General features: G+C 40.1%; 1 protein-coding gene and 1 long non-coding RNA gene across 2 annotated transcripts in view; one reads left to right on the top strand and one right to left on the bottom strand.

The window, feature by feature from the left end:
• Positions 1–23,737, bottom strand: part of LOC129183362 (uncharacterized) — a 38,355-nt gene that overhangs the window by 13,126 nt on the left and 1,492 nt on the right. Inside the window, exon 3 of the long non-coding RNA XR_008570795.1 lies at positions 18,968–19,071. This is a non-coding gene — a long non-coding RNA (uncharacterized LOC129183362). The remainder of the gene's footprint in view (positions 1–18,967; positions 19,072–23,737) is intronic.
• Positions 324–22,810, top strand: LOC129183360 (voltage-dependent calcium channel gamma-1 subunit-like). Its single transcript, XM_054780495.1, has 4 exons — positions 324–852; positions 16,598–16,672; positions 21,062–21,208; positions 21,274–22,810. Exons 1-4 carry the CDS (start codon positions 615–617, stop codon positions 21,504–21,506), a joined length of 693 nt encoding a protein of 230 aa, XP_054636470.1. The 5' UTR covers positions 324–614; the 3' UTR covers positions 21,507–22,810.

The following is a 23,737-nucleotide window of genomic DNA, read 5'->3' as shown; positions in this document are numbered from 1 at the left end:
AAAAATGGACAACCAGTGGACTACATCTTTTGAGGCACACCCCAAGAAGCCAGGTGCAGGAATGTTGATATGTGCAAAATTACTTAAAAATACCGTAATACTCTCTGGACTATTTACAGTGCGTTTTGTCTTCGAAATCTTACTAAATTCACCAGAGTGTCAGGGTTTAGTTAGGCCCATTTATTCATACATACTGTGAGTAACAGGATAGGCACACAACTTAACTCACCGGTCAAATTTATAGCATTACAGACACCCACCCCACTTTTCACAACACCGACAACCACTTACAGCCCCCACCACTACACCCTTTGCCTGCCATGGCACACAGTTGGTTTGGTCATCAGCTTTCCTGATCTACCTCAACAGCTGTGCCTCTAAACTTGCAGCCCCCCACAGTTGGAGAGCGGATCGGAGGAAAAGAAAAAGCATTTGCGAGTAGAACAGAGCAGTGTGACTTCACTTGGAAGCACAGGCACAGACTCAAAGCTCAGAGAGAGACAACCGAGAAGTTTGCTGCGTCTTAAGAGGGAAAGAGTCGCCTTGAACGTTCATCCCTCTGCTAAATATTCATTTTTACTTGACGCAAGAGTAAACACTGAGAAACAGGAAGAATGCACAAGCGCACCAAGATAAATATTGCCATTTTTGTGCTGCTGGTGGGAATGGCCTGCATGTTCACCGCAGTGGTGACGGACTACTGGGCTGTGCTCAGCCCTCAGGTGAAGAAGGTCAATGCAACCTGTGAAGCGGCTCACTTTGGCCTGTGGAGGCTGTGCAAGAAGCACATCTACATCAGCGCTGAGAACTACCAGGAGAAACATGGATGCGGACCCATCAGCCTGCCAGGAGGTAAGGCAACTTCTATGTGAACAATGCAAGTTCTAAATATGACAATTGTGGCTTTAAATATTACTAACTTTCTTAACGTTGAGAAGTTCATTTCCAACTTTAGAAGAGGGCAGGAACGAAGTATGGCGTGGGGGCCATTTTCGGCCCTCGGCATATTCTAAAAATAAAATCAATTCATTATTAATAAGATATATTATTAGATATTACACTAAAAACGATTTGTTTTGTCACCTATAACATTCCTATATGTCAATGTACAGGATGTATCAAAGTGGCCCTCCTCATCCTTTCATTTTTTTTTATGTGGCCCCTGGTATAGAGACTTTTGAGTACCACAGGAGGTTGCAAAAGGAAAGAAGGAAGCTGCAATGAACCAGACTAGTCCAAAAATAATGACAAATTTGGATTCAGTATAGTAAGAAGAGAGCAACTGCATTAAAAGTCTGTGACTCAAATATCACTGACACAACAGTGGTTTATTATTGATTTACAGCTTTGCTTTATTATGATCATTCTCAAAATATAAGTGAGTGGCCGCAGTTTATTAAAATTGAAACTACCAACCTCTGAAGTGATTTAAAAGTCGAAACTGGAGTAGATCGTCAAAACCTGTACATGTGTGTGTTCCCACCAAAGTAAGATGTAGGTCACTGGACTTGAGAAACACAGTGGAAGAACACTGTTTAACAACCATCGCTCTGATTTTAAATCATTGTTGGGCTCTGCAAATACGCTGTGGTGCCTCAAAGTGACAAATGTCAGAGCTCCCCTTGGGAAAACATCTGATCCTCCTGAAAAGGCCTTAGCTAGCAGACTAATGCAGATATTTAGCATTTACTTCAGTGACGACATAGTCGGTGAAACTCTGAAAAACGACAAACCAAACACTATGTGCTTATTAATCAACCTGTACCAGAATCTCATTGTTTGTAGGATTTAATTTGCTGAACTATGCTGGCATTAATTATCCTGGCATTGAGACAAACAATGTTGATGAAAAACTCACAAGGCGGTAAGTCTAAACAAAGTGTTAAAATGTCATGTAACCAAGGTTAACAGAAAGCACATTAAATAAAAATTACTTACAGTACAAACAGTGTTTTGAGATGGTGGATATATGTACAGCTGCAAAAATTACGCAATTAATCGACAACTATTTTGGTAATTGATTAATCGTTTTTTTATTTAAATATATAAATATCCTCTCATTTCAGCCTCTCAAATGGGAATATTTTTTAATTTCCTTAGTCATCCATGAAAGCAGACCTATTGCCTTTGTGTTTTAGCCAAAACAAGATATTTACACATATTAGCTTTGACTTTGGAAAACAGTGTTGGGTCTATCTGTGGCCTAACCGATGACTCCATTAATTGAAACATCAAGCTTCAGATTAATCGACTAAGAAAATGATCATGATTGCATTTTTGTGTACATGTATTGCTTCACTGAAGCTACTTTACAAACAATTTGATTTTTGATTATTTGTTATTATTTTAACAGAATATTCAAGCGGCAACCTGGTGTTTGTGCACTTACAGTATTTGCTCTGTCAGTTCAAATCTTCTATTTCTGAATAAAGAGGCGGAAATTAAAAATGTGTTGGTTTTTTTTAATCCGATTGATCCATTAATTGAAAAAATAATTGACTGATTAATCAGTTATTAAAATAACCCTTGGTTGCAGTCCTAGATTACCAGATATATGTGAAGGCCAGCTAATGCTGTAACTCACTTAAAAAGTGACTTTACAGTACACTGTACATGACTGATCTTACTTCGTACTTCCTGTTTAGACCTGTTGGTGAAGAATATCATAACAAAAGCATGAATGTTGTTTTCAAATTAAAAAAAAAAAATGTTTGGATAAAAATGAAACTACTACCAGTCTTGTTGAAACAGCTTTTCACTGGACAGAAACACCAATATTATTATTTTTCTTTTTAAATGCATGTAAATTGTCTTGCCAGCACGCACACACAGATTGCATCACTTGAGTGTTGTGTAGTTTATTTCTTTTAAACAGCACAAGTATTTTAAAACAACTTTTAAAATTTAAAAATACATATTATGTATATGACATTTTTACAATTTATAAATAATATATTACTAATATTATTTGGAATTATGCAATGTTGAACTTCTAGTCTTTTCAAATGATGTTTAAATGATTTTTTTAAGGTTCTTAAACATCACATTTTAGGTACCATCAGTTCTGCGCATCCACATAACAAAAAATATGCCTTGTTTTAGACTATTTTGTTGAATTATAAAGCCTGTCACCATCCATTTATTTTTTAAATGGAGATTTTAAAAACAGCATCCTTTGTCAGCATGCGGACAAGCCTGCCCATCCTGATATATGCAGGGCTTTCAGAGTGCACCCACAAATGTTACATAATGCTTAACAAATGAAGCATATTCTCTTTAATGTCCAAATTAATAACCCTGATTTGCGGCGGCTGCCATGCTGGCCGCCATTGTTTACGAACTGCGTAAACCTGCTTGATCTCAGTGAGCCTTGTGGAGCTACTCCAAGTCCACTTGCTGTATTTGGAGAGGAACGTTATTGTTTATAGCAGTCACAAGTATTCAGGGAGGTGTCAAAAGCAGTGATAAAAAGCAGGACAAATGCAGTTAGTAAGGCGGTGAGATAAGGTCAATGTGAGACACTCATCTGGAAAATATGTCTTGAGTTACTGTGGAGGTCTTCATCTGAATAATGCCGCTTATCCAGTGGACCTTTTTGAAACAATTGTTACCACAGTCATATTAGTCTGTTCCGGTGTCACACTGCCACCATCATACAACTGAATTTAAATGTAGTATGGACAATTTGTAAGCAAGTGCAAAAAGTTAGCCACTGTAAAACATAACACTGTACTTTAACTTTGATAACAAGTGAATCGGGAGTTTTACTGCTTTGAATGTGACTCCGCTTGCATAAGGTAAGTTGCTGTGGATAGTGTTTTTATCCTAACACCTCATTTGACTTCATAGGGTCCACTGCGCTTCGTCTAAAGACACAGACATTATACTCAAGGCAAAATTCTGCAGCTCAAGAGTCCCAAAGCTCAAAGGAATGAGGAAGGAACTATGCAAATTTACTTCAATTATAATAAAACCATCACAATAGACATATAACATAAATAAGGGCAGTGAAGTCAGCATGCCCCCCAGACAAAAACACATGGTATTTGTATCATGTTATATATAGTTTTAATGATGCCGTGCAAAGTCCACAGCAGCCAGTCATTAGAGATACAAATATAGGCCACGCAAATACTCAGCTGTCTTGGATGGCAGCCGTGCATGGGAGTCAAGTGTTCGCGCCAAGTCTAACTCTCCTCTTGAGTGACGGCGTCACCTGGAAGACCCCAGACTGACTTCCAAAGTCTGCAGTCCCACAAGAATTCCCACTGCTGCCTTTACATTTTCACGCAGCCCGCACAGAGGCTCAAATTACCCCATACTCAACAAATGTTGGGATGCATAATGCAGTTTGAAGTGAAGCCACTGATGGTATTTGAAACATAGGACATACCATTTTAGGGAGAGGCCATGGCATGAGCGGGGGGCATGTGTTCGGCTTTTGTGGCGCAGGGGAGATGATGGGGGATTTCCTATTTTGAATGTCTGAGCTGCATAATTACTGAACACTCAAAAGCCATGCCATTAAATACATCTTATGGGATCCAGTATAAGAGCTTTATCAGAGTCTCCCTTTACAAAGATAAAAATGCACAGTTTTGATTGACACTGTCAAAGAGGTATTCATTTCAATTTGTATGATTAAAAATAGAATTGATCATTTAAAATTGTATTACTGCTTACTGCTGTGGTTGTAGTTTGCAGTGCATCATATTGAGAAGAATGTGGACCAAGATGCAGATGTGATTTATTTTGTGCTCACTCCGTTGTCAGTTGAACTGTCAATGGCAACCTCAATCAAAAACGGAACCTCCAGTCTGTTTGTCAACACTCTTACACGTAGAATACAGACCACTTTTATTTGGAATATATTTGCATGCCTATAAAAGTGCAACGTAAATCTGTAGTGTTTTGGCGAAACTATATTTCCTTCATCACACATAGTATTTACAGAAATCCTTTAGTTATTATGTATTCGTTTTGTTTGTTTTCGTCCACTTTCTTCTGCTTATCCTATTCAAGGTTGAGCTGGAGCCTGAAAAAAACGCCATTGAGTTTCAACTGTTTTAATTGGCAACCTTCTAATTCTAATTGTTCTTTGATTTTGAGAGTTATGAAATGGTTTTAATTTGCAATTCTTATTTAACACTTTTTAAAACCGCCCACCCTGCATTAATCTGAAGCAGCTTTACTGGAATTCTGCATTGATCCAGTTGAATAGTGGACTGCATGGCAAAATACAGAATACAGCTGGTGGGATACATTGTGGTTGTCCATGCATCAACCATGCATTTCTAGGTATGTTTGTAAAGGCAGCTGTTGTATTAGTGCAGGTAAGAGTGTATTTTGGGACTGTTTTATCATAAAAGTGCTGTGCTCAGTGCTCTATGGTGGTGATGAACTGTTAGGGGGGAATGAGAGGCAGGGAGGACTTTTAATAATAGTGCAAACCTGCCAATGTATGAATGTATGAATTTGTCGTACTCAGCATGCAATTTGACTCTTGAATACGTTTGTATGCGTCACTGCTCCACATTTTGTTGCATTTTGCTTGTTTCAGTTTCAAGTTTCGAAATTGTTTTTCGAATTGGGGAGTCGCAAAAACATTTCTGTCCAGAAAATAACTGAGAACCACTGGCTTACAGTGTGACAACAACCATGCTGCAATGAAAACATCAAGATGAAGTCTTTTGAAGCAAGCATAGCTCTTGCTGTGGATACAAACAAAAGGTCTGTTGTGACATAAAATGTGCTGAAATGTGTCCTCAGACAAACTCCAGACAGATGACACACAGAAGTGTGGTCCATTAAGAACAAGAGTGGCTTTAAAGAACTTGTCGGCGCAGCCTAGCGCACACAACTAACAAACAAGCAGCGGTTGTCCAAGAGTTGATAGACAGACAAATAGCATGCAGTATCTTTTTGGCTACCAACTTATTTTTATTGAGGCTTTAAACAAGATGTCAACTAGAATGGCATAGACCTCCACCAAGGCTAGACTAAGTCTGCAGCCTATGAAGCTGACTTATAGTGACGAGTAGACTACACTCTGAACTTGCATTGATTCCACGCCAGCTGAAAAAGTCAGCTATGTGAAACACTACACTACTGATGGTCCCATGTTAATAAGAGTGAAAAAGAAATTCTGTACTGCCCAACCTGTGTTAAGTCAGAGCAGTCTGGCCCATTAGACAATAAAGTTGACCCTTGTTTATCGCGGTTAATTGGCTCCAGACCTGATTACGATAAAGGTATTTCTGAGAAGTAGGATTCAATATTAGCCCTGCAGACATGCAACAACACACCTATAGTCACCTTTACACTCCTATTATGCTTTGTTTACAACTCATTGCTCAACTGGATCACTGCAAGGACATAAGAGACAGTTGCTGCTTTAAACATAGCATGCTACCGAGCTAACTAGTTAGCATCCAATTTATTTATTTTAAACTGAAGGGGTTTCAAACAGAGTGGGGAAGAAGGACAACGTAAGAAGTCAAAAACTTACCACTTCCACACAGAATGGGAGAAGAACTTTTTTCACGGTCATGATGGCTGACTGCATGTTGTGTTAAGGTAATCTAATCGAATGTCATGTCTCATCAATGTAACACTACAGTGTTCCCTCACTCTATGGCGGTTCACCTTTTGCGGATTTCCTTTTTTGTGGATATTTTTTGTGTGTTCTTTTAGTTCCTTTTTTGTATTACAGCATATGAACGCTGTTACAGGCCAAGCCTGGCCCTTTAAGAAGAATTGCATTGTGGGAAGTTGAGTGTCGCTTACCTCTCTCGTCTGTCTGCACCGCCCATTGTTTTCTGCTTCCTGATTGGCTGTTGACCATTGTCAATCAATCTCCTTTGCGCCATCGTGCCATGTCTCCTGTGTCATCGCTAGCTTGCTAGCTTGTAAATGAATCTTCGGTTCGTCTGCAGCAAGGAATATGTTTAACAAAGCAATATGCTTTGACAAAAACGCGACAGTACAGCGGTACGGCGCCAGGACGAAAAGGCACAGGAGTGAAATATGCGTGAGTGACTTAATAATTCCTTGTGTTGATCATTAAGGTTGATCATTAAAATTCAAACAAATGTTTGAACTTTTTGGAGAGTTTTTAAACTAAAGAGAAATGTGAGAAACTGTTATTGCCTGTGTATAAAGTGTATAGTGAGGGGTTTTACAGCCTTAAAAACTATATCATTATTGTAAAAAACTGAAGTTGGCGACTTCACGGATTTCACTTATTGCGGGCTATTTTGGGAACCTACCCCCCACGATAAACGAGGAAAAACAGCATACTGACACTGAGTGATCAGAATGCTACATATAACTTGTCTTTTAATATTCACTAATAATAGGCCATAGTCAACCACAAAACAGTGGTTATTTATTAATAAATGTATTTTTTTTTAAATCCACAGAGTGAGGGAGTGACGTTGGAATCACGATGTAGCGAGGGACGACTACAGGCAAATGTTAAGGATGCCACAAATTCACCTTCAGTATAATTATATTAAAACAAGTTACAGTATTACTGTTAACCACTGAAATGGAAACGCTGATATTCATTCAAACACAAAGCAATGTTCAATTAGTATTACTACAAATTATTAATTATTAATACCCAATGTCTGTCTTTTTTCTACATAGTTTTGCATATAGTGTATACAGGTATTTTATACAGCATTTGTACATGCAGTAGGTATTTTATATAGTTTTTCTATATAGTTATTGTACTTACTTTTTTACGTGGTTATTGCATAGTGTAAATGTAGCTTATATAAAGGGTTACCCCACCACAAAGTTTTGTTCCAAATCAGGTCTGGATTTAATCCTGCAAACTAAGAAACCAAAGTGACACAGAAAAATGGTGAAAAAGATACTAGATAAAGAGTACCGGTAGTTAAGTAGCTAAGCACAAAGCGGCATCGCTCCAAATCTCTAATAAATACTGAGTGGCGCCACTTAGACACACATCCCAACGCAGATTCAGAGTCAGTGACTGAAGGGCCACTTTGCATGCTGAGAATGCCACCACTTTTCATCTTAAAAAAAATAAGTCTCAGTGTGGTGAGCGAACACATTTTCAGCAATTATGTGACAAGATAACACAGGAAGAAGAAAGAATGGAGCAGAGCGAAGGAAGGATTTGCATTTCCTAACATACTTTATGTGGGTAAACATGTTGAAAAGAAATGTTCAAAGCTATCAATAATTCAAGGTCTGACTGAGAAATAAAGCTAGTCAATAAGCGTGTCCTCCAAATTGGATCATGTTGCTAAGTAACAACATTTTTTCTTAATTCATATGATAGCCAGTCCAGGTCATCATTCACAAAGAAAACATTTTTAGTATGTTCAATGAGGATATGATACAGTATCTCTACGGTCTACAAGGATTTCACAAAACTACTTAAAATTACCTTTAAACTTGGAGGGTTGGGACAACTTGGTACCGATCTAATATCATATTATTGTGCACTCAGAGCCGGCCCTACAAAAAGTGGGGGAGGGATTTTATGTGGCTCCCCTCTCCATATGTGATTTACATACGCTTACAAAAGAAATTGAATGGTATTGTTTTACATGGTTAGCGAATTACAAATAAATGAAAAAAAATCTGAAATGCAATATACACTTACTACAAAAAAATAAATAATAAATAAGTGACTAAATAATAATAATAACAGAAATAAGTTGTATATGCAACAACCAACATCAACCAATTTAAATAACCATGTGTGCACGCCTGATCAAAATTTTGTTGAAAAATTTCAAGAATTTACATCTTAAGGAGGTTGTAGAGCTTGCTGAACCGCCTATTTCAGTGTAATGACTGTTTTTTCATCTCACTGCCATTTCTTCATTTTGTATTTTAAAGCTCTACTTAGAATCTCATTAAGATCCAATAGTGCAAACTGTCAGTTCTTGCAATATCACAACTTATCTTAAAATTTTGATCAGGAGTGTATAAGCTACATTTACACTATGTAATAATTACTGTAGATACAAAAACAAAATAAAATAATTATTTAAAAATGCTATATAAAATAACTAATACAACTATATGCAACTGTGTACACAAATTCAGAGAGCAGGGAGACGTATTTGGTATAATTTGTAGTATTAACAATAAGGCATTGCTTTGAATCAATGTGAGCTTTTCCATTTTAAGAATTAATAGTAATAACTAATTTTAATATACAGTAATTTTACAGTATTGTAAGGTTGCTAGAAGCATACAGTACGTTGTGGCACTTGTTGCAAACTTTTATTAGAATTACATGTTTAGCGCTACATGATATTGTCTGTTATTCCCTGTGGTATTATGAGTTGCCCTGTACTGTGTGTGTTACTTGCCAGTTGTGTGGTTATTATGGGTGTCGCGAGATTTGGCACCCCGAATGATTAACGTGATGAGATTTCTCGTTTGGAGAAAAGCTGTATCGCGAGAACAGGACAGCCAGAAGCCAACCAAGGCAACCAACTATGACATGGCTACAATAAATGATAATACAGTAATATGGAAGCGGCAGTGTCCAAGGCATTATTGGAAGCGCACATTAAGGGCTTAAGGCGCACTTTGCAACCCAACCTACCTCGGTGTTCACAGCGTCAGCGAGTGACATGTGGCTGTTTTTTCCATCAGAGTTGAACAACTGCTTGCTGCTTGTTGATGCCCAAGCAGAAGCTGTTGTAATTCTACATTTGATCAACTTTCCTTAAGGATTCATCAAATCAACCCACATAGATATTCGGACGTGCCAACTTTCGGTTCCGTTTCATAACCCACCTCATACATAGAAGAGATAACATCGTCGCTATATTTAGCGAGTAATAGTGCACATATAAGTGTTTCTTGCAGTATACATTTCTTTGGTAGTTAAATACAAGCACTCAACGAAGGTGCAGGTGAGCGGGAGTGAGCTCCACCTCCGTAACGCTGTGCAATGCACGTCTGAAAGCTGTAAAAAAAAAAAAACCTCCACAATGTAACTCAGCCCCTGACCAACAGAGCTAAGAAAGCAGAGTTTGAACACAATCTGAGGTCGCCTAGCTGCACCACGCCTTCCTGGCAAAACATGCACGTGTGTCCAGAGTGTGGCGCAGGGGCCATCTGTTGACCTTGGCTTATTGCAGAAAAAAATAAACAACAACCCATCAAAAGTGGAAAAATAGAGCAAAAAGGCATAATGTAACCAGAAAAAGCTAAAATGTTGATACTAATAACTACTAAAAACACAAACTATGTAAAATATATGTATAATGTATGTATATGTACATGTTGTTTTTATGATAAATTGTTGGGTTTTTTTTTTTTTTAATTGTAAATATCAAAAGACAGCTGGACAGCTCTGACGTAAATAGACAAAGGAGGTCAAGGCGCCCTTAACATTTGCCAAAATTGCCTATTGGGCCAGCCGGCTCTGGGTGAACCAATGCTTTAATGCTTTGTGAACACTAAAACGATGACATTGCTCAACAAAATGATATTCAGAGTTAATGCATCTCTATTATATCAAATAGCATTGCTTGTCTTTCCTTGTTGTGCCACCAGCCAGTCTTCCATTTCATTTGAATGTTTTTCACTGAAAGAAAATCCCCCAGCATAGTTCCTACACAGTAACTGCAACTGGGAAATGATAACATGTATATTTCTACATGAAAGCATTTCAAAGATGTTTCATGCTGAGAGTGTATGTAAAGGATTAAGAATCCACATGCAAGTAGAGCATCACTGTCATGCACTCTACTTTGCGTGAAATCATGCAACAGCATCATGTCATGGTGGCTTTGCTGATACATGCGTCAAAGTTCTCACTTAATCTCACAATTATGTTGGCCTGCAACATTTTTCATGATCAGACATGCTTCTGCTTTCAGAAACACATACTACCTGAAATAAAAGTGTCCAACGTGCCAGGCATGCAGCGTGACACAAGTCAAATGTAATCAAAATGTGCAAGCAAACTAAGCCGTGTTTGCAAATGGCAAATGGCTATGTATGGCTGTGAAAGCTTTAAGTGACAGAGTGGGAATCCAAGGGTGCTTCAGCATTATGGTTTTTCAGCTATAACAGCTTCCACGCTTCTGGTAAGATTTTAGACAAGATGTTACAGAGTGTCTGTGGGAATTTCTGTTCATTAGTTAAGTCAGAGTTCCAAGACCCCACTTTGGAAAGGCTGACCACATCTCTATATTCCTTTATCCAACATACAGACAACTTCTTAAAAAAGCTCCCCCTGTACGTACAGCAGTTAAAGTATGGAATGAAGAAACTGATCAAGTACTTCAGGACTGCTTTGGCTGCACAAACTGGGATGTGTTTAAAACTGCAGCGGGGAGGGAAGATTGTACTGTTGATTTGGATGAATATGCTTCTGCTGTTACTGGCTACATTAGCACATGTATAGAGACTGTTACCACCACCAAGTATTACAGAAAATACCCTAACCAAAAACAGTGGATGAACTGTGATGTAAGGGCTAAGCTACGTGCTCGTTCGACTGCATTTGTCATGGGCACCGCTGATGACTACAAAAAGGCCAGATATGACCTGAGGAGGTCCATACGAGAGGCCAAAAGACAGTACAGACAGAAGCTGGAGGGCTACTATTCCACCTCAGACCCTCGGCGCATGTGGGCGGGGCTCCAGCACATCACAGACTATCGACAGCAGAGTAGCGTAGCCACGTCCAGCCAAACCACACTTCCTGATGAGTTGAATGAGTTCTATGCCCGCTTTGACACCCAAACTCCTGATGAGCAGAGAGGGTGGCTGAACCTGGGGAGCACACAGGACTCACCTCTCATGGTGACATCAGCTGATGTGCGCAGGGTTCTAAACAAAACAAACCCACGAAAAGCAGCAGGGCCAGACAACATCTCAGGACGTGCACTTCGGGTTTGCTCATCAGAGCTAGCTGATGTGCTTGCTGACATATTTAACCTGTCGCTTGCACAAGCATCTGTACCGACCTGCTTTAAGTCCACCACCATAGTGCCCGTACCCAAGAAGAGCAACGTGACCTGCTTGAATGACTATCGCCCTATAGCACTCACTCCTATTGTTATGAAGTGCTTTGAAAGATTAGTCATGACCCACATCAAAAAGAGCATCCCGGCAGCAACCGTGGACCCTCTACAGTTTGCATATCGCCAGAACCGGTCCACGGATGATGCAGTCAACACTGCCATCCACACAGCCCTTTCTCACCTACAGGGCCAGGACACATACGTCAGAATGCTATTTATAGACTATAGCTCTGCTTTTAATACAGTCTGCCCCCACAAACTCACAGATAAGCTCCTCACACTTGGCCTGTCTCCCTCCCTCTGTAACTGGGTGTTTAACTTTCTCACAGGCAGGCCCCAGTCAGTCAGAGTCCACAACCGCACATCCAGCTCAAGAATTGTGAGCACTGGGACCCCACAGGGGTGTGTGCTGAGTCCACTCCTCTACACGCTCTTCACCTACGATTGCGTGGCCTCCCAGAACAACACCAGCATCATTAAATTTGCAGATGACACTACAGTCATCGGACTGATCACTGGTGGTGTTGAAACATCATACAGAAGAGAGGTGGCGGACCTCATAGCTTGGTGTCGTGATAACAATCTCCTTCTCAATACAGATAAGACTAAAGAGATGATCATCGACCCAAGAACAAGGGAAAAGGAGCCGCATAGACCCCTGTTTATTGATGAGACTGAGGTGGAGAGGGTGAAAACCTTCAAGTTCCTTGGCACACACATCAGCGAGGACCTCACCTGGTCTCACAACACCCAACAAATGATGAAGAAGTCCCAAAGGAGACTGTACTTCCTGAGAAGACTGAGGAAATTTGGCATGTCCACCACAATCCTGAGTTGCTTCTACAGATGCACTATCGAAAGTGTCCTTACCGCCTCCATCACTGTTTGGTACGGTAACTGTACAACACGTGATAGGAAGGCACTCCAGCGGGTGATCAAGACCTCACAGAACATTGTTGGGGCAGCCCTCCCCTCACTGCAAGACATTTATAAATCTAGAGTCCTACGCAGAACACACAACCTCATCAAGGACAGCACACATCCACAACACTCACTATTCACACTCCTACCGTCAGGCAGACGCTACAGGAGTTTGAAGTCCAGGACCACAAGGCTGGCAAACAGCTTTTACCCACAGGCCATCAGGCTCCTCAACGAAGCACTCGCACACGCCGCACGCAACACACGCACACACTCATAGCACTTTATTTATTTATTTATTTGTATTATTTACTTGTATTAATGTCTCGTCTGTTGTTGTTGCTTAATTTATTGGTATATATGTTTATGTGTTTATGTTTCTTATGTTCTTATTCTTTCATTTGTTTTCTTTCTTTTCTTGGGAGAATGAACAGAATAAGATTTTCATTGCATGGTATAACTGCTGTTGTACTATGCACATGACAATAAAACTCTCTTGAATCTTGAATCTTGAGAGGTCACTCATGTTGGACCTGAGAGAGACCCTAGTGGCTCACCACCTCTGTTCTAGTTCATAACAAAGGTGTTTGATGAGGTTTTAAGCTAAGGGATATCAAGTTCTTCCACGCCAACCTCAGACAAGCATGCAAAATGGACCTTTGTGCATTGTGCACTGGCGCTCAGTCATGTTGAAACAGAAAAAAGCCTTCCCCAAACTGCCCAAAATGTAAAACATTAAGATTTATCCCTGGTTGGTGCTCTATTAGCCCTCAGACGTGTGTCCTTTATGGCATATATGCACCCTCAAAGTGTCAAACTGTGAACTTTTTGAGAGCACAGTGTGTAGCTATTGATAGGCTTACATATTGGCACTGTATGACTGTTCGACAGGTGGAGCACAATTTATATACAGTACAGTTACAATATGTGGAGCAAGTTAGGCTTGAGAGCTGTGAACAAGATTTAGAGGTTGAGGAATATTCAACATACTTTCAATCACACTTCACTCAACAACTGTTTGTATTGCTTACACCATGCAACGTGTTCCACGCTACAACTAAAAAGATAGTTGTGACCAAAAATATCTTGCAAAGCCTTGCAAAATTCTCACTGAAGTGTTAATGTGTCTGCAGTACAGTCTGTGTATGGCTTGTTGCATTACTCCACTCAACAATAAATCACAGTGGAAACATAGAACAATGGTGATGTTGGTGGACCCAGTTTAGAAAAGACGAATGTTGGATTAATCCATCTCTGTGTCATACTTCTGCGCATGGAAAATCTTAATTAACTGCACAGGCAATGTATAAAGTCACAAAAAGACACTTTTAATTGTCACACAAGTGCAAAAAGACGCAAAGCACTGTAAAATGTCAAACCTACTACTTTAACACTGATAATGATGCATACACGTACTTCTGATTTAAAGTGGTGTGAAAAAATGCTTGTCCCATTCCTGATTTCTTATTTTTTTGCATGTTTGTCACGCTTAAATGTTTCAGATAATCAACCAAATGTAAATATTAGTCAATGACAACACAACTGAACACAAAATGCAGGTTTTAATTTAATTTTAATTTAAGTTTTAACACCAACACCAGCAAGACAAAGGACTTCCAGAGGAAAACATCTCACTTCACACCGGTGAACATCCAGGGAGCGGACATAGAGTTGGTAGACAGCTACAAATTCCTGGGTGTTCACCTTAACAACAAACTGATCCGTCTGACTGGTCCGTCAACACCCACGCCCTCTACAAGAAGGGCCAGAGTCGCCTCCACCTGCTGAGGAGACTGAGGTCCTTTGGTGTGTGCAGGACTCTTTTACGGACATTTTATGACTCTGTGGTGGCCTCAGCCATCTTCTATGCTGTGGGCTGCTGGAGAGGGGGCAGCACAGACAGGGACAGGAGCAGGATCAATAGGCTGATCAGGAGAGCGAGCTCTGTCCTGGACGGTCCTCTGGACTCCGTGGAGGAAGTGGGGGAGGGAAGGATGTTGGCTAAGCTGACATCCATCATGGACAACACCTCTCACCCGCTACATGACACTTGTTTCCCTTAGCAGCTCCTTCAGCAGCAGACTTTTACACCCACGGTGTAAGAAGGAGAGGTTCCGCAGGTCCTTCATACCGACCGCTGTCAGGCTCTACAACACCTGCAGTCAGTGTTCATGACTCCACCATAAGAATGACACTGGGCAAAAACGGCCTGCATGGCAGAGTTCCATGATGAAAACCACTGCTGAACAAAAAGAAAATTAAGGCTTGTCTCAATTTTGCCAGAAAACATTTGATGATTCCCAAGACCTTTAGGAAAATACTCCTTGGTCTCACGAGACAAAATTAGAACTTTTGGGAAGGTGTGCGTCACTTTAAATCTGGCATAAAAGTAAAACCACAATTCAGAAAAAGAAGATCATACCAGCAGTAAAATATAGTGGTGGTAGTGTGATGGTCTGGGGCTGTTTTGCTGCTTCAGGATCTGGAAGACTTGCTGTGATAAATGGAACCATGAATTCTGCTGTCTACAAAAAAATGTCCGGCTATCTGTTTGTGACCTCAAGCTGAAACAAACTTGGGTTCTGCAGCAGGACAATGATCCAAAACACACCAGCAAGTCCACCTCTGAATGGCTGAAGAAAAAAAAAATGAAGACTTTGAAGTGGCCTAGTCAAAGTCCTGACCTGAATCCTAATGAGATGCTGTGGCATGACCTCAAAAAGGCGCTTTATGCTGGAAAACCCTCCAATGTTGCTTAATTGAAACAATTCTGCAAAGATGAGTGGGCCAAAATTCCTCCACAGCGCTGTCAGAGTCACTACAAGTTATGGCGCTTGATTGGAGTTGTTGCTGTTATGGGTGGCCCAACCAGTTTTTAGGTTTAGGGGGCAAAGACTTTTTCACACAGGGCCATGTAGGTTTGAATATTGAATATGAAATCTGTTTGATGATTTGAATGATTTAAGTGTGACAAAAAAAATAAATCAGGAAGGGGGGCAAACATTTTTTCACACCACTGTATATTTTTCTTTCTTTTGCTTCTCTTACCATCTCGCGTTGACATTGCTTTTATTGTAAGTGCTTTTATAAGTGGTTTGTAAGTGCTTTTTTTCATAAAACTCCATTGAAAAAAAAAAAACACCTGCAGAGAATGAATACTTGGACACTCACAGAACCGAACAGTTGTTGGGTGCAAATATAACCCACCTTTCCGCCCCTGCGCACACCCAGGGATCAAATCACAGGAGCACTAGCCATCCAACTAAAAACCCAAAGTCCAGTAGGACTCTTAAAGCGGAGTAAGGATTAGAAACATATGTTCAAACAGCTGCACCAGCTGTCATACGTTACACAAACCCCTGAAATTTGTGTGCGATTTCTGTGGCATATTTTGCCTGAAAATTTCGGTCGAAACTGTACAAGCAAAAGGGCATTCCACTGTTAAATGCAAACACTATAAAAAGTCAGTTGTTCACGATCCACCATGTGCCAAATGACAGCTGCCAATTTGCAACATGCACACTGCAATGTTAATACAGTATGTCAGTGTTCATTTCTGCACCTTGTTGCATCCTTCGACTCAACATAAATTAATCCGTTCATGACAGAAATAACCTTTATTGCTTTTTTGTTCCCGTCAGATGAAAACTGCACTTACTTCGGCCACTTCACTCCAGGACAGGACACTGAGATATTTGAACACAAGACACAGAAAGGTGAGTTTCTTTTCTCTGGTTGCTAATATGGTTGTCAATATGTGAATGCACTATTTGCATTGACGCAACTAACCCTGCTGCAGCAGACGCACTGGAGAGTGCAAATGTGTGCATTGTAAGTTGCGCACAGGTTCCCACACACTAAGATGCTGTTGCAGGCATTCATCAGCAAACCCTCCATCTCCCCACTATACCATCCTACAACACTCACATCCAGCATCTAAGCACCCCCTCCTCCCTCCAGGGGACACAAAATGCAAGTTTTGTCGAATGATTACATCACTGTTGTTTTATTCATTCTTGCGTGAGCGCTGTGTGAGTCCACCATCATGATGTGTACTAAATGAGCACACTATATGTACAATATATATAGTACTGTATGTCACCAAGGCATCCATAGAGTTAGATGTCCTGCAAGAAGGCGTTCACTATGGGGGAAATATATTTATTTATTTATATACATATAAATATAATAAAATGCTTTAGGATCGTATCAAGGTAGCGATAAAGTAATTGCACTTAGACAATCAGATTGACATTTGTACACAAAACATCTATGGAGCTTTCCTGTGGGCATTCAAATTTGCAGCTATAGTTGTCAGACTGCCGTCTCCCACTACTGTTTCCGCCATGTTTATAGTCAACCCTCGCCACTTTCACTCTATCACGGTTATTCACAAGTACAAACATTAATAAATCATGCTGTTGCATGGTTGAATACGGCCTATTATTAGTCAAAAAATATGCATATTTAAGTAAATGTTCAATATTTTTTGCCTAAATTAAGTGTTTTCAAGCATAACTATTGATAAATGAAGTAAAATACAAATATGAGGTTTTCAAAAGACACATAGATGAAATGTAGTATTCTAAACTGGTCACTAGGTGACAGTAGACACACAGTTGCCAGACGTGATTGCCGGACGGTTACTAATAAAAACATGCACTACTGTTGCAGGCATTATTACCCATGCAAAGCTGAAACTCAACTCTGAACCCACGACATCACTTTCTGTCCGCCCCTCAATCAGGTCCCCCGGGGGCACAGTTATAGTAACACACACGAGCATGAGTCTTATTTGTCTTAAATGTTTTTTTAAACTCTTATTTTATCTACTATATTCGGTAAAGCGAGTGTTAAGGTGACTATAGGGGTGTTATTTAATGTCTCTTCAAGGCTCTAATAATGTTAAAAGCCATATTTAGAAGGTCGGAAACAGATTTTCTATACTCTAAGTAAGAAAATATTCCATTTATAAATAAGGAATTCTACTTTGCGGAAATTCACTTGGGTCTGAAACAAAACAAGGGATTACTGTATATATACCTATATGCAGTATAAAATATTAAGAAGGTAATGATTAGCAAGGACCACACATTCTACAGGGTTACATTTAAACTAAGCGAACCTTATGTAATCTGTAATCTGTAATGTGTAATCTGTTACGATGTGTGCGTGTGTCCATAGTTAAAGAAAATAATGTAATATCCATCCATTTTATGTATTTGTTCTGTTGTTTGCTATGTAAAAATCTCTAGACTTCAAATATACATCTGTTTTCTATGCATTTTGCTTTCATTAGGGTCTTGGGTGAGCTGGAGCTTATCCTATGGTATCCCAGACTTGAGGCAAGAGGCGGGGTACACGCTGGACTGGTCACCAGTCAATCACAAGGCACATATGGACAAACAACCATTCACACTCACATTCAGTGTTTAATAGAGGTTTATTGCGGATGACTGAAACCCCTTTGGGGGAGCACTGTGGAGTAGTAACTCACATGTCAGCCTTTACCCCGTTTTACTAACGGTTCGACACTCAGCCACCAACCTTTTGGAGCCAGGTGTAAAAAAAACAAAAAACACCTCCAGTTCGGCCCCCCTGTAACACCTTGATAAGGGATAAAAGTCGGGGGATCTGTGTTCAGATCTGTATTAGACACCCCTCTGTGTTTGCATGTTCTCCCCGTGCTTGTGTGGGCCCTAAAACATGCATGTTAAGTTAATTGGAAACTCTAAATTAGCCACAGGTGTGAATGTGAGTGTGAATGGTGTGGCCTGTATATTTCTTGTGACTGACTGGTGATAATGTATAGCCCACCTTTTACACAAAGCCAGCTGGCAAAGGCTCCAGCTCACCCATAACCTTAACGAGGACAAGCCACATAGAAAATGCATGGCTGGATGAAAATGTTTTGTTGCTTCCCAAAGGCCATGTTTGCTTGTAGTGTTGAGAAAGTTTGGGTTTTAGCTCACTAGCTACAAGCCTCTGCAAAAGCAGCGTGGTGATGGCACCTGAAGATGAAGGCTCTTTCCTTTCCCAACGGGCTGGCTTTCCCTCTGGCATGGTTCATCCATACAGGCCACAGATCAAACACCTTGAAAGTCATCTCACTGTACTGTAAAAAAAGAATAACAAGCCAACTGCTGTTCACACTGCTCAGACAAACTTGCCTGCAAACACTAACACAGATTCCATCCTGAGCTTCCCCACAGAGTTCCAATAAGCCAACATCATGTGTTAACCGAAACACTGACAAGGATTCAGTCCACAGAACATAAAACCAATTAGGAGAGGATAAAACTATGCCAAAAAAGTATCATTTTGCCTCAGGCAATTGAAAACTAATTGGATGTTGTTCCCAATTATCAAAAAGCTACACTGGGATATTTTAACCACAACCATATATTTATATAAAAGAGATCCTATATGGACTAATGATTTAATTGTGGTATCCTGTTGGTCATTTGCTTGTTTTTCAACAGCAACAATATGCAGTAAATACCTGTGCCAAGTAGGGATGCGTACTGAACCTCCATATTGTTATGGCACCGGTGCCGACCTGGACGGTATTTAACCAGATCGAAAAACCAAGTGGCTATCAGTGCCTCATTTTGGTGCTAAATTAATGCAGACTCAACCGCTTGTAACAAGTGCTTGAAGGTGATATTGTGCAAGCAACATCTGGGAAGTAATGCATCTGTGTAGGCTCTCAGTCGTACAGGAGTTGCCCATCGAGGGAAAGGCTTCTTGAGACGTCATCTGTACTTCTGTGAAGAAGGTGTCGGACGTTTCAGCTCCTCATCCGAAGAGCTTCGTCAGCGAACTAATAAGTGCTGGTAGCCAAGGCCTTAAATACAGTAAGAGTGGGCGGAATTGGTGTGCCAACACCCTCCTCCTATTGGTTCCTTACACTAAGCCTGGGCGGAGTAGGTCTAATCCTCTCCCGCCATTAGCACCTCCGATAAAAGGGAAGTGTCGCTCCCTGAGTTGGGTATGAATGACTCTGAAGTGGCTCGTTAGCATCTATTGTTCTGGCTCGGCCCTGGCTGTACCTCATTTGCAAGACTAAGAGCTGTGGGTTTCAGTGTCAGTAACCTGCTGAACACAGGGTCCAAATTAAACCTCAACGTGAGGTTTAATTTGGGTCCAGGGTCCAAATTAAACCTCAACCAATTCCGCCCACTCTTACTGTATTTAAGGCCTAGGCTACCAGCACTTATTAGTTCGCTGACGAAGCTCTTCGGATGAGGAGCGAAACATCCGACACCCTCTTCACAGAAGTACAGATGACGTCTCAAGAAGCCTTTCCCTCTGGGAAGTAATGCAACATCTCGACAGACAAACACACACACAGGCCTTGTTGAGGCCACTCCTTTTGGAATAAGTGTTGCAAAAAAGCCAAAGAAAAAGCAAAACATCGGACGCTTTCATGCTCGCTGAGTTGAGGCCATTCGCGGATTGCTGACGTTTTGTGCATCGTTGTAGTCGTATTATTCCTGAACATTTTGGTTGAATTATAAGTTGGTCGTTCTAATATCTTCTGTATAGTAATAGCGACATTATTTCCTCTGTCATTGCCTTGAAGACCTTGTATTACCATATTATATTGTAGTTTATAAAGCTATTGCTACTACTCAAGATACAAAACTTACAAAATAATGCATGTGTTGCCGATAGTGTATTCTTCTGCTGTAACTACTTATTGAGGCTTGTGTTTATGGACCAAAATTAAGTTATGGGGTAACACTTTACAATAAGGTACACAAAATTACAGTAGTTAATGAGGAATGAACCTACTTAACCCTAACCACTACTCATGAGTTCCTCATTAACTAGTCTAAATGTATGTGCCTTAGTCATTAGTTCTTCATTAGTTCCTCAGTAACAACTGTACTTATGTGTACCTTATTGTAAAGTGTGACCACTTCTGGGAGCACGTATATTACCACGAACAACAAAACTCAGAACGCCGTAAAGCGGGGACCATCTGTATTACTCGACAAGCAAGAACGCTGTCGGGGTGTCTTCCCTGGTGTAGAATCCCCAGTCGTTTCTTTCTGTTACTTTAATGAACATAAAAACAGCCAATTGATTTCTCGTTCCAGAGTACAACATCTCCGCTGCAGCAATCTCCATCTTCAGTTTGGCCTTCATGATCTTGGGATGCCTGTGTTTGATTGGCTCGTGCACTGGCAAAGGCAAAGGAAGACAATACCTACTCAAACCTTCTGGAATGTTCTTTGCATTCTCAGGTAAGTTCAGAAAGTTAAATCAGTTCATCTCCGCTGAACCAGAGGTTGAATGATCCCTCTCGTAGGTCTGTGTTCATTCATCTCACTGGAGGTGATGCGTCAGTCCGTCAAACGCATGATCGAGAGCGAGGACACCATCTGGATGCAGTACTACTACAGCTGGTCCTTTGCTTGTGCCTGCGTCGGTTTCATCCTTCTCTTTCTCACCGGCATCGCCCTCCTCATCCTCTCCATGCCACAAATGCCCAGGAACCCATGGGAGACTTGCATGGATGCCGAGCCAGAGCAAGTAGAGTGAAAAGCGGAAGGATTCAGTATGAAGAGCTGTCCAAAGAGAGGGAGGGTGGCTTGGAAGGACCATGGCCATGATGGGAAATTTACCTCTCAACCATTAAAAAACTTGAACGTAGGTCTTTTGTATACATTTCTAAAATATTTACAATGAATAAAAAGTAAGATCTCATCTATTAAACCTGTTGATGATTGAGATGATGAGTCCCTCGTTCAGAAAGAGAAAGGCTGGAGTTGTACACGCACTGGGTACGATATTAGGTACACCTGCACATATATAATTATATAATATTATATAATAATATTATATAATAATAATATATAATTACATATAGATGTGAGATAAAAATACAAAGTCTAGTTTGGAATATACTCTTTGTTCAGGATGCAGTACAGTTTGACACAATCATAAACATATTGTTACTGTTTCTACAAATAAAGTTGAGCCAATCACAACTGAGTACAATTAAAAAGACAGTACTTTTTTTTATTCAGCTTTTGTATTGGATCATCTTATATGTATAGGCCTACCTAATGAAATATCCAGCGTGTGAATGTGGTCACATTAGTTTAGTTTTCTCTTATCCCCCAACGACTCATATGAGATGAGATTATGATGATGAATGTGACCGCGGTCTCGTTTGATGACAGTTACGCCATTTTTGTGCATGCGGTCTGCTGCCTTATGTATGATATCTTGTACATATTTTAGTATACCTCTTTTCATTTTCGTTTTCGCAGGATTACTCAAGCAAACACTCAACCGCACAAAAATCAATTATATTACAGAAACCAAGATAAAAATGGGCTCAATTACTAAGTTTTAGAAGAGTCACGTTTACTTAACAATGACAAATCGAATTGTGGGGTAAATGAATATAAAGACACAAAGCTGCTTTGTGTTGCAAGCCTAATGCTAAACAATGAATTTCCACACAGTGTTCATACATATTTTCAATCTTCATGCTGTGTTAAGCTATAGCTGTGTTTAATTGCAATCTGTGGTGCATATTGTAGCTGTCCTTTCATTTTGTGACTTTTTTTCCTTTTTATCCCCCCCAAAAACATTGTTTTCTCTGATAAAAAGAAACCCACGTTGATACTATACAGTATATGTTTTAAAAGTTTACAGATACATTCTACTCAATGGAAAGTGACTATATGTGAGAGCAGCAACAGATACAATGATTGGCTGTTTTTTTGTTATATACTTTTTAGGTGGCTTTGTCTGGATTTAATTGTTTTGTATTGTTCTTCGATTAAAGCATGTGATTTGATTTTAGAATGCTCTATATCCTATGTGTGTAACTTTTTAACGAAAAATAAATGTTTGGGAGTTCGAATCTCCGTTGGGCATCTCTGTATGGAGTTTGCATGTTCTCCCCGTGCGTACGTGGGTTTTCTCCGTGTACTCCGGTTTCCTCCCACATTCCAAAAACATGCATCTTAGGTTAATTGGTGACTTTAAATTGTCCATAGGTATGAATGTGAGTGTGAATGGTTGTTTGTCTCTACTGTATGTGCCCTGCGATTGGCTAGCGACCAGTCCAGGGTGTACCCCACCTCTCGCCCGAACTCAGCTGGGATAGGCTCCAGCATACCCACGACTCTAATTAGGATAAGCAGGCTTGTGTTTTTGGTTTGAATCTACTACACGTTCTTTAAAAAAAAAGTGAGAATAGTAATTACTTTGTGCTGTTCAGACAAACATACTAAATCTTTTTCTGCAATCCTCAATTCAAGTCGGTGAGGGCTGTTACCATTTTTGCTGGGGTTTTTTGTGCCCAGGCCGCACTTTGGACACCCCTGAATTAGGTACATTATGTATATTGTAGTGTGTGTATAATTCCGAATGAATGATCATACACTTACTATACTTATTTAAGGCTGGGCAAAAGACACAAAGTGTCAAAAGTACACATTCTAAGTAATGTGTACTTTTGACTACTTTTGAGTTTGTGATTCTCTACTACTAACAATTACTCCCTACTAGTTACAAGCTTATAACAAGTGCACTTTTGCAAGGGAGTGCGTTGCCTGTTTGAAAGACACAATTTAGAGCAGTGGCTCTCAAATGGTTTGACTGCGGGACTCAGCCTCTTCAATGACAAGCAGCGAACCAAATTGCAGACATTTTTTAACATAAACTCAGATTTATTATTTATTTAATAAATTACATTTATTTAAGTTTCAAATATAAAAAGACTGTTTGCAAGAATTACATAGCTGCCTAGAGGG

Source organism: Dunckerocampus dactyliophorus, chromosome 6, assembly GCF_027744805.1.
Source record: "Dunckerocampus dactyliophorus isolate RoL2022-P2 chromosome 6, RoL_Ddac_1.1, whole genome shotgun sequence".
In the NCBI taxonomy this organism is placed as follows: Eukaryota; Metazoa; Chordata; class Actinopteri; order Syngnathiformes; family Syngnathidae; genus Dunckerocampus; species Dunckerocampus dactyliophorus.
Note: the sequence above shows the minus strand (reverse complement) of the source record. Positions and strands in the feature narration are given on the sequence as shown.